Source organism: Fistularia commersonii, chromosome 16 (genome assembly GCF_037954325.1).
Source record: "Fistularia commersonii isolate RoL2024-O1a breed Wild chromosome 16, RoL_Fcom_v1.0, whole genome shotgun sequence".
NCBI classification, from domain to species: domain Eukaryota; kingdom Metazoa; phylum Chordata; class Actinopteri; order Syngnathiformes; family Fistulariidae; genus Fistularia; species Fistularia commersonii.
The window spans coordinates 7,018,501-7,030,691 of NC_141299.1; the positions used below are offsets into that span (position 1 = coordinate 7,018,501).

Below are 12,191 nucleotides of genomic sequence, written 5' to 3' on the forward strand. Positions count from 1 at the left end.
ACCATTATTTCTTTTAAGCATGTGGCTGTTAATGCAAGTAAGATGCAAAAAAATAGTTTAAGAAAATCTCTTCGCCTCAAGCATGGAGGACTTCAATGATGCCTCTGCCACTGCCAAGTGAGCTTCAGGAAATGAATCCAGTCTGGACCGTAATCCGTCTACTTGCAATTATTAATAACAAGAGTCATCACAATAAGCCTGAATGCACATGGTGACAGAAGGTTTGGTCCTGTGGATCCATGGTGTTATGCATGCTAAATATGATGATATACAAAAGTGACAAAAAATGGATTTGATGCTTGTATTCTGTTTTCCTCCATGAAATTGCCATGATGCAAAACTTACATTTTATGCAGATAATTTTGGGCCGGTCCCACTTGCCGTTGGCGCGACACTTCGCGGTTGGCACATGACGCTGCAGAAAACCATTGGCACACTGGTAACGCACTGTAGAATGTATGTCATAATGGGAGCGCTTCCGACCAATAAGAAAGGCATTGTTCACTGTCGGTGGGGCTCCGCAAAGTACTGTGGGAACACAAACAGAGACAAATGAAATCCACGGTCAGAAATTCACTGAAGGGTAAATCTGGGCTAAATCGTCCCCTTGATGGCCCTGCATCAGCGATCAAAGTAGGCAGCGTGTGTCTTCAGGTCAGTGTGTTTTTCCCCATGTTTCTGTAAATTGCAAAAACACTCATATCTGAACTCTTGTCGAGGGTTGTCCTATCCCCAGGGAAGGGTGCATGTGAGTGCATGTAGTTTCTCCAGGATTCTACTGGTGACATCACTATTCCATCAATATCAAGAAAGAAACATCATGGAAAGGATTTTTTCTGGTCTCTGTCACCCATAACCCTTGCACTCTTGGTGGTCCATTATTTAGCTAAAATTATCTGTGAAAATAGCAGAGTTGTAATGTGAAAATATTTTTTAAAAGTGCTTGAGAAGGAAAGAAAGCTTGTTAAAAATGGTCTCTAGCAAGCCTATAACAATGACCTTTTGGCTGCAGCTGGTTATAATCTAATGCACTTTTGCATTTTTATTGACATTAGGTGGCATTATTGTTCTTCACTGCCGTTCGACTTCTAAAATATTAGATAAAAAGTGTTGACGAGTGTGTCTTGATATACAGCAAAAATTCCAGTATCTATTAGCAACTGTTTGAAATTCATGATTTGGTAAAAATTTGGTTTACTGGTTACAAAAATGTATCATTATTAATGTATCAGTATGATCGTGTCACAATTATACAGTGACACTTCCCACCCTGCAATTCTAATGAACTCAATCATTCAAGCCACGACATGGACCCAGATTCTCCCCTTATCTGACAGAATTTTTTATTGCTACATTGTTTGGTCCCAACATAGAGACAGTTTGGACAAATCTACCGGAGGGATAGTGAATAAATTGGTAGAAGGGTGCTTATGTTAGAACTACCAAGCAGGAGTCGGGGAGGAAGACCGAGGAGGAGATTTACAGATGGCGCGAAAGAGGATATAAAGTTAGTTGGTGTGAGAGCAGGAGATGCAGAGAATATCTTTAGATCTAGACAGAGGATTTGCAGTGGCAACCCATGAAGGAAACAGCTGAAAGTTGGTTCTGACACTCTAATTTCGAAGTCTGGTCTCAAACAAGACACTAGGGGCAATAATTACACACACACACATTGTAACATGTGTTACACATTGAAGATGTGAATATGTGTAGAATGAGGCTTTCACTGTAAATCACTTGATTTCCATGAAATTCTCTTGATGTAACAGTACTAGACTCCGTGCTCGCCGTGATCGGCAGATAGCTGGAGAGTGACAGACGAAAAGTTGGTCAGTTCAGCCTATAGCTTACATACATACATATATATGTACTGCTCAAAAAAATAAAGGGAACACCAAAATAAGGGGTGATGTGGAGCACGGAGTCAAGTATGGTTATATAAAAAGGAGTTGTTGGGGATAAAGGAACGACATTTGGACAGACACACACACACGCACAAATACACATGTGTGTGTGTATGTGTATTTATATATACATACATATTTGAGTAAGAAATGGATCCCCCAGTCAAATGGGCTATGCTGCCTCACATTTTTTTCTTTTTCCAGACTGTCCTTATTTTCTTTGTTCTGGTCTCATTACCACTTCAATTCCAAATAAGAGAAAGCAATGCCATTAACTTTTATAAAGGTTTAATACCACATTTACAGTTTAATGTGTTGCAGAGTAGAGGGGCAATAAGCACTTCCCTTCTCACTTCAGATGATTCCATACTTGACTAAAATGGATTGCTGAAGGCTACATGGTTTTTTTTCTTCTGGATTATAACCAAGTAGTGACTTGATTACTTTTTTTCACAGTAGGTTCTAGCAAAGCACTTAGGAAGTGATAAAAAGGAAGCATTATTTAATCGGTAAAAAAGCAGATCAAGGTGGGACTTCACAGAGCTGCGTTTTGTCCAAAAGAGTACCTATTTTAATAATGAAGCTCTGCGTTACAGCTGCTGCCAACAGTGTAATGCATAAAACGCTCATGAAAATAGAATGTTCAGAATGCTCAGAGATAGCCTCTGATTCCTGACTGCACTACCTTAAACCATTAATAAAATTCAAGAATGGAGGATTGATTACTTTTAGTACTACAGTACAAAACCTGGAACCAGGTCGAGTCTCTCTCAAGATGCTATTTACTACTGAAGTTGAGTTAATTGATACACAATAACATTAATATGAGTTCAACAGAACATGCTTAAAGGTTGTAAGATTAAGTACTTTGTTTTTATATATACTGCATTACCAACAACATACTGTGCTATTTGGAAACATCAATGTTTTTGCTGAAACCTGGTAAGCACATAACCAACCAATGCATTGCAATGCATTTGATACACTGCTTTGTCCACTTACAAAGAACGTAGAGTTCTATAATTTTTTTATCATAGGTACTCTTCAACTGTCAACATCCAGAAAATCCAGAAAATCACACTTATGTGTAATATATAGATATTTACACACATAGGATACACAAAGCTCGCTGATATTGTCATTATAATATCATCATGATTTTAGTGATTGCATGTATGTATTTGTGGATTTGTGGATTATGTCATAGGAACAGGGATAAGAATAGCATGTGGAAGTATGAGGGGTTTGAGAACAGTATCGGTAAGTCATTTTGGAGTATCAGTGCATTTGTTCTTGTTTGATAGGAGTCAAGCGTTCTGAGCCAGTGTCTGAGAAAAGGTTGTAGGCAAGCAACTGTCAAGGCCTCAATGCGTCAGATACCCTTTTGGCATCATGTCAGAAGGTGAGGCAGAGTGAAATGTGTGTATTCTTATTTAAACACAACTGGGATTGAGCCTGTCACTGTGGACAAATGTGGCGTTATTGATGGAACTGCAAACAGCAGCAGTTGTTTATGGGTTTGTTTGCTGAGGGGACTGCTCCTCGGACCGCCTGACAGTGGCCCGCTTTTAATAAGTGAAAGAGAATACTTGTGTCTATGCCTGCAAGTCTACAGTAATGTCAAATACTTGGCATCCCAGACATGTAGGCATCTGGCAACAGATAAAGAGAAAAACAAATGAGAGATCAGGAACAGCCTTTTCAAAGCAGACATCTTGATTTGTCACGGCAGAAACGTGTATTTGTTACTAATAACAGTAACAGTACTTCTCTTCAATTAAGTGAGTCAGTAACATTTTGACATGTAAAAGCATGAAAAAAATAAATCAATCCAAAACCAATTTGATTAATTCATGAAGTCTGAATCACATTTCATTCTTGTCCGTTAACTGCTCATATTAAAGAAAAAAACACGATTAGAATATTAAACACTCCGCACTCTTATTAAATTCAGGGTGGAAATTCTTAAAGGATATGTTGTTTACACATGGCTCTTCCTTGTACCACAATCTTCCAGCACTTACTTGATGCAAAGTCATCAATAACTCCTATTGGACAGCTGTTTCTGGGTGGGATTTGGGGATCCTCAGAAGGTCAGTGAATGACAACACAACATTAAAAGGACATCTGATGGAACTGTGGGATTCAGCAGATTGTGCAAATGTTGTTCTTCTCATTTTCCACAAGTTAGAGACCAGTAGTTGCCTTCAAACCCACCATTTCTATGTATTTAGTACAGTACACAATATTTCATTTAAGCTATCTTGCTCATCGATCAAAAAGCATAGATAATCAAATATGAATCTCCAGGAACTTGTCTATAAACACATCATCGAAGCAAGTGGGTCTTTATGGGCTCTAGTTCCTCATCAGCTATGAGTATCAAAGTGGCACAAGCTTGTGTGCAACACACCTGTGCAGCAACAGTTGCGGAAATCATCCTGGGATCAACCAACCAACATGAAGCGGAGGTCTTCAACGGGGATCATGAAGGATTTGGTTGATTAGTCAATGTTTCACTTTTTTTACTGACATTTTTCTTTCCACATATTGAAACATCTTTAGACATATACATAACATGAATCCAACATATTACAGTGAATGGATGAATTGAGACAGAAGATGTCAAACCGTATATTTCAGACAGAAATGCAAACATTCAGCTACACACGGAAGCTCTCTCAACCCAAGCATTGGTTCACTCATGATGTCGGCCAAGCCTAAAGATTAATCAGCCAATCAATCAATGAATGAATCTGTCCATTATTTTCAAATAACTCAGTAGTTTATGCCAGTAACAGGTAGGTTTCTTCAGGGCAGTGGCACCAAAAGGTCGTCGCCTCTTTTTTTCTTCATTGATATTAACATGTTGGCAGTGTCTCTGCCACCGCACTCACCACACCCATTAAACTGAGAACATTATTATAAATGCACTTGTGTATTATTTGAATAGTTTAGTATTGAATGTATAATAAGGTTATGTTTTATACATGGCACAAGGCCCATTTTAACAAAAAACACAATCTTATACAACATATATATTACGTAGGAATAGATAGAGAATTTACCGTTACATTGATTTATGATAATGATAATGATCACTTTAAAATGAATTATAATTACATGTACTTTATTAATCCCTTCTTGCACAACCCCCTGCACCACACCACCCCATTTGAGTTACTGGTGAGCGTGGGTGAGTATTTAGTTGTTGCTGGCCATCATGAAAAGAAGTTTCCAATTCTTGCCGTTCCACCAGTTGGGTTTTAAAGCAGGGATGGGCAATTATTTTGGCTGGCAGGCCACATTTCTTTTTTAATTTTTATGCGCAGGCCAACTAGGTTTCAAGTAAATTAAACAAAATGAAAATTGCCATTTCAATATTTAAATATTTTGGCATTATATTTCAACTTTAAAATCATAAAAAAACGGAAAAATAAGGAGTTTCTAAATTCAATATTGATTGAAAATACTTCTTAAGATATCTAAAGAAAATAGTTTGGCGGGCCGTATAAACAAGAGAAATGGGCCGCGGGCCATAATATGCCCAGGTCTGTTTTACAGGCTCTACTGTGATTGTTACCATCTCTTGGGATATTGTCCTTTTTCAAGATGGGATGTTTGTATTTTGCTCCTCTCCACACTCATGTTCACTTTGCCATGAACCAATTAGAGACAGTGATCCTTTGTTACTCCCCTGGTTAAATGGAGTTTACACTGACTCTGGGCTGTGCTAGTGGTGGGTTAATGGCCATTTAATTTCCTGGCTGACTAACTCAGAAATTTCATTCAAACACACAGAGCTTCTGCTCATTTTGTTGTTAAAGTGCACACCTGAAAGGGATTTAACATTGAAAAATGTTAATGAGGAATGCAAAACATGCACCTTTAAATGTTTGCTGCCCAAAGTAGCTTTTGATATCTCAAGTCCCATCTTGTGGATTAACATTTAATGTGATTATTTTACTTCAAATATTAATGTAAAAAATATTTTCCCCATTGAAATAGTTGAATAATACAGTACTACAATTATCACATACTTAAAGAAAGCAATTTACCGAGACTTGATCACGGTTAGGTTTTTGATGAAATCTAACATTTTTAAGCTCAAATACATTGTACCAGATAGGCAGGGTGTGCTGATAGATTATAATCATAATCTAACTTTAAATATTACACTTTGGAAACTTTGTACATTTTTCATTAGCTGTATGACTAGTTTTGGTAATTGTAAAACTTTTCCTGTGATTGGATTTAGAAAGCCTGATGCATCTGAATCAGACACTATATTTTATACCTTTTGTTTTAAGCTGTCTGAAAGAACAGTTTCCCACCTTTTTTCCATTTTCTCATTAGATGATAGGCTTGCCTCTTTTCAGACATATGAAAAATAAATCCCCACTGTCAAGGGCCCAAGTTGCCCTTAATCAGTCACCCCCTGGTCACTGATTAAGGGGTAACTTGGGCCCTCATGCTGCTGTTACTGCCTAGAAGGCTGCTGATGAGCTGACAAGCAGTGAACATGGGCCTGGAGCCTCAAACATCACACAGATGATACTTAGCATGGAGCTGACAAACTCCCCTGATAAGACAAGACACTACTTGGGATCACGTAGAGGGAGAAAAAGCTCCCAGGAATGTGTATGAAGATGAAAACCTTCTGGTGATTGAAACTGACTGATTAAGGTCAGAGGTGGGCTGGACACGGGGGACTTGTGACAGTACATATCAGAGGTGGTGCAACACTGTGCCTGAAGGGGAAATAGCTTTCCTTGCATAGAAATATGCTCAGGGATATGAGTAGACACACTTGTTTTAGAAGTGTGCTCTCCAGGCCTCTGATGACAAACCATATGTAGAAGTAAAACAATTTCCTGAAAGGGGCATCATTACCAAGAGTAAGACCATTCCGGCCTCACTGCATACTAATGCATATTGGCATACAATTCATATTTTTTGTGCAAGTAAGCTTAACCCTATCTAATAAAAGCTTCAAGTACACACTCAGAGAGCTGACTCATTTCCCTATTCTGCAATGCAGATATCCATGTCTGGGTCAACATGGCATTGTTTGGATAACATTGATTTGGAGTCAAATTTGAATGAAACGGATTACCAATATTCATTAAAGCGTTCATGTGATTTCGCTATTATTCTTCTATGCTTGCTTTAACCCTGCATCAAAACAAACAGCTCTATATCTCTCTAAATTGTATTAAGCGCTGAACAAGCTAGGGTCGCTGGATAACGGAATCCCAATGTGGAGGAAGACGGCCATGAGGAATCATATAGTGGCTTGCAACTTTAAAAATAAGGGTTAAAGTGATGATAAATGGCTTATTCCAGTCATTATTCTGGTGAAAACTTTTTTTTTGATGAATGCATTATTATTGTTTCTGTTTTAGACAATTTCTTCTGATAGCAGTGATTTAAGTACATACTTTTGAGCTTTTTTGTAATTTTTAATTTTTTTTAACATTTTTTTAATTTACTATGCATCAAGTTATTTAAACACATCATGCACAAAAATCATGTGACAAATCAACTGAAAATCAGCAAGAAATTACATTAGAATTATCAAAATTATAGACGCTTCACACAATTTAAAAAAATATGTAAAGCCAGACCTGCATCAAAATAAATCTCATTTTGGATCAAGGTTAGTTTCCTTCCTAATCGTGCATATAAAGAGCACTGCTATAATTCCTCATCCAAGAATTTCTCTGAGCCGTATTTAACTGCCAATCAGCCTGACCTGTATGCAAATTAATAGTTAAAATAAGATTTAAGCAGTATCTTAAAAACATGTAACTCAAACATTGAGTAAAAGCTTGTGCAAGTGGGACCTCAAGCCCGTACAGAAATCTCTTCCTTATATACTTTATCTTAATAACTCCAAAACATGCAAAGCTTTTAATGGCAGAGCAGTTATATATTTTCTCCTCTAATATCATATCCTCTGTTGAAAGGCTTCCCAGCTCTGAAAATTTAATTATGCTCAAACACCCCACAAACCAAGAATCTTCTTTTTGTTAACTTTTCCTTTATTTAACTTTATCCGGCTTTGTTTGATCTCATTTTATTCTTGAATGTAAATCTCTTTGAGCGGCCATCCATTAAAAGCGTCGTCAACTCTGCCATCGTTTATTGTTAAAACAAGGGGATAAGAATCTAAACTTCCCTGCTTTTTTTCATATCACACAGAACATTAAGTATGCAAAACTAAGTTATATATCTGGGTCATGTTTATGGGATAATTTATACCACAATGATATGTAACGCTCATTTTTTATACTATATACAAAAGTGACTATGAACCAAATTGAACGAGTATAGGCGTAGCTAAACAGGCCTTGGAGGTTATTTGGCACTCACCCATTAATGTGTCATAATAAAATGCTCAAGGAACAATTCCAACCACTCAAGCGCTTAGCACTTTGTGCTTCCTCTTCTCCTTTCGGCTTTTCCCTCTGGGGTCGCCACAGGGAATCAACCCTCTCCATCCACCTTATTCTCTGTATCCTCCTCTCTCACACCGACTAACTTCATTTCCTCTCTCACTATGTCCAGAAATCTTCTCTTTGGTCTTTCTCTAGACCTCCTGCCTGGCAGCTCCAAATTCCAGCATCCATCTACCAATAAATTCACTATCCCTCTTCTGTACATGACCGAACCATCTCAGTCTGACTTCTCTGACCTTTTCTCCAAAACATCTAACATGTGCTGTTCCTCTGATAGACTCATTCCTGATCCTATCCATCTCGGCCACTCCCAAAGAGAACCTTAGCATCTTCATCTCTGCGACCTCCAGCTCTGCTTCCTGTCTTTTCGTCATTCTAACTGTTTCTGGGCCACACAGCATCGCTGGTCTCACCACTGTCTTGTACACCTTTCCTTTCATTATTACTATTCCAAAAAATTCCGAAAACAGAGCATCTTCTCAAGGAAAAGAAAATAAACGAAATAAAAATGCCACGTTAGGTGTTTGTGGGTGTGGAACTTTTCAAACCAAGCTTATGCCAAAGAAGTAGATAAAGTAATTGAAGGTGCTGAGTTAATCCTCTCTACTGCAGAGACACGTGTTTTATGTAAAGTATGACACAGCCAGAACATTCAGACACATCCAAAGGTACATGTACTGTCAGCTCCTGCTCTTCAGCAAAAACTCCTGTGAGCTCCTTTGCATAAAAACACTGTGTTGAGTGTGTCCCATCCCTTTCTCTTACCATAAAGACCTAAAGATAGGAGTTCAGTCCAAAATACTGACAGCAAGTTATTTTTTTCTTTCCCTTTTTTGTACATCTCACAGTGCCTCCTTCTGCCCAATTCCTCACTGTCTCACTTTAAATGTACTGTCTTGTCTCTGAGCCCGTGTTTTTCTTTCACAGTGGTCTTTTATATCTGCCTTCTTTCCCCCTTGTCAGTCATCTTAATTACGAGTTGATGTTACATAATACTCGCAGCAGCTCAAAAGTCACAGCCTTCCCTCCTCTCATCCACATTGTTGTTCTCACCTGTTCCCTTCTTGCAGACGTAGGGCAGGTTGTAGTTGCATGGCACGTCATTCCATTTGCCATTTTCGTGAGCAATCATGACCACACAGTCCTCTCCCCCGGCGAAGAAGTTGTCTGGCTGGTTTTCACGCCAGTTTTCATATTGCTTTACACACACACACACACACACACACACACACACACACACACACAATTTACAATTACACAATACATATTTTCACACAATATTTTGATGAATCCTTGTGACTAGTTCACTTCAGGACAGAAAGATTATTAAACTTTCTTCCCAGAGTTTTGTTTTTGTTTCCGGTTTCAAATGTTATCTGTTGTGTAAGAGGTTGGGATAAAAGATAGAACGCTTGAAATCGTTAAATGGTCTGTGCAGAATTTTAGGGGAATACTCTGCAAATCTAAGTAATGTAAGTCAAAATACAAAATACAATACAATACTGTCTCCCCCATAAAGACATTTTGCTTTGAAAAATATATGTGTCTCCTTAAAAATCTGCAGAAATGAGCTGAAAAGTACTATTTTGACTGCAAATGCATATATTTCCTGAGAACAAGAGTAGATTATCTCCTGATATTGAGCCATATTTAGAACAGCACAGTCAATGTCAGTAACCATGGTAGAAAATGAAAACTGATGTCACCTGCCATTTTTAAATGGCATAATAGCTCATTACAAATCACAGCTCTTGTCATTTAGCTGTTTATGTTGACTTTGTCAGCCTAAAATGTCAAAACTGTAGTTTTGACATTTCAGTCTTCAGAACAGAGTTAGATTCACAATTCTGTTTGATCTATTGTTTATTTTCTCATTGCACATGGAATTAAGAGACTAAATCATGGATTTTATTGTATTACAATAACAGGATAGCGGAAACATTGTACTTTAAACATACATACTGACGGACATATTTGTGATAATATTTTTGGACAAAATTATTATGTAAATGCTAATTTCCATCATTACATTCATCTCAGCAAGAGCTATTTCTGTTCCATGAAGTCCTTTCTTGTGTCAGAATGACATATATTTTATTTTCTTGTTCCAGCATTTGAATATTTTGCATATTGTCATATTGAATGCTTTATGTTTGACATAGAAACATCTAATGTATCTGGTTAGGTCACTTAGTCATAAGTTTGTCATACCCAATAAAAATGACTCAAACAAAGTGTTTCCTCACCAGGTCCATCTTGTCAGTCCACTGAAAGTCGTCCTCCACTGTGCGATCATTTAACCCAATCCAGGTGTTGTCATGACTTAAGCCTTTGTGGGATATAAAGCAAAGAGAAACACAGATACATTCGGCAGCTGATCCAAATCCATCAGTTAGTCCTGTAAAAACATGTTGTGTGATACAGTCTCATAAGATAAAATTCACAAAATCTATGTCAAAGAGATATTCCTTTAAATCACCGTCCCATTTCTATCAAGTGTGGGTCAGATTAAAAAAAGACACATTGAACTTCAAACCTTCAGAGACAGTCCGGGAGACTGATTCTCAGGTTTTAATTTTAATCTCCTAACATACAAAGGGACAGGCAGAGGCAGCCTGGTGATGTCATGCAAAGTATGTTTGACAGCAACACAGAGACCATTATTTATAAAACTGTTTCCACTGGCTGGATGGCTCACTGCACAGCTGGTAGGCTGACCTTTATGTGATAAACCTTTTTAATATTATATTGCACGCTGCAATTTGTTCAACAGGCTCCACACACGACTCTGAGCTCCGCCGTCTTCCCACCGCGGTCGAGAGATGAGCAATAATAGAGACACAGCCGGGTATTGGGAATTCTGTGCCTCTGGAAAAAAAAAATCACTAATGTTGCTGTTTGATAATCTCATTTGTATGTGGTCACAAATCACGTGTGAGTGCCCGTGTACTTATGTAATGGAATTTCAATCATTGTGTATCTTATTAACACCATTACCAGGCAAATAAATCATCCTAACGACCCTGATCCCCTTTATTGCAGAGGTGGAGATGTATATTTTTGAGGCAATTATACAGTTTTTGTATTTACTTGCATGTTGAACAAAAATGGGTAGGAGATGGGTGGCATTCCTTGCAGCCTCTTTTTGCGACATAAGTGTTAATGAGACTTTCACACATGAAGCCGTAGAGACAGCAAGTTGTTGAATGTTCATCAAAGAAAGACTATTTGTATGATAATATGAATCAACTGTTTTCAAATGCCAAAGAGCTAAAAAGCCTGCAAGAGCTTTCAACAGCACCAGCTCTTTCAGACTTAAAGTTGAATTTGCATTCGCAAACTGGTGAATAATGCTCAATAAACAAGATGGTTTTACATGCTCAAGTCAAATAATTCGACAAGGACAAAGTTTTTTATCTCACTGGTTTCTTTTTTTGTCATTTCATTCACCCTACTGACACTCTTACTTCATGAATTAAATTACCTCACTTATTGCACCTCTTTCCGAGACACTCTCCAAGAAACTATATGGAAATGCTCTTTCGCTGACACTTACATCAAGCACCATTTAAAGCTGTGAATATTGATAGAAATTCATTTGGCTGATGTGTATTTTTCCAACAGGGAACACAATAAACCCTCAAGGGCAGCCCACGGCAGAAGTAGGCGAAAGTTGTTTCTGAGTTATGGAATACACAGAAAGGCAAGAAGAAGTGCCGCAGCCAAATATGATAGTCATGGGACAGAAAACTGGTTATTTACCAACATCTGGTAAAAACAGCATGTACAAGTTAAAGGCAGTGCAATCAGGCAGATTTTGTTGTCG

General features: G+C 37.9%; 1 protein-coding gene across 1 annotated transcript in view; it reads right to left on the reverse strand.

The window, feature by feature from the left end:
- The window catches only part of ncanb (neurocan b), a 146,500-nt gene that overhangs the window by 4,886 nt on the left and 129,423 nt on the right, over positions 1 to 12,191 (reverse strand). Inside the window, exons 13-15 of the mRNA XM_086161441.1 lie at positions 10,612 to 10,694; positions 9,419 to 9,563; positions 346 to 528 (exon numbers count right to left, since the gene is read on the reverse strand). Of these exons, the coding sequence (XP_086017567.1) occupies positions 346 to 528; positions 9,419 to 9,563; positions 10,612 to 10,694 (411 nt within the window). The remainder of the gene's footprint in view (positions 1 to 345; positions 529 to 9,418; positions 9,564 to 10,611; positions 10,695 to 12,191) is intronic.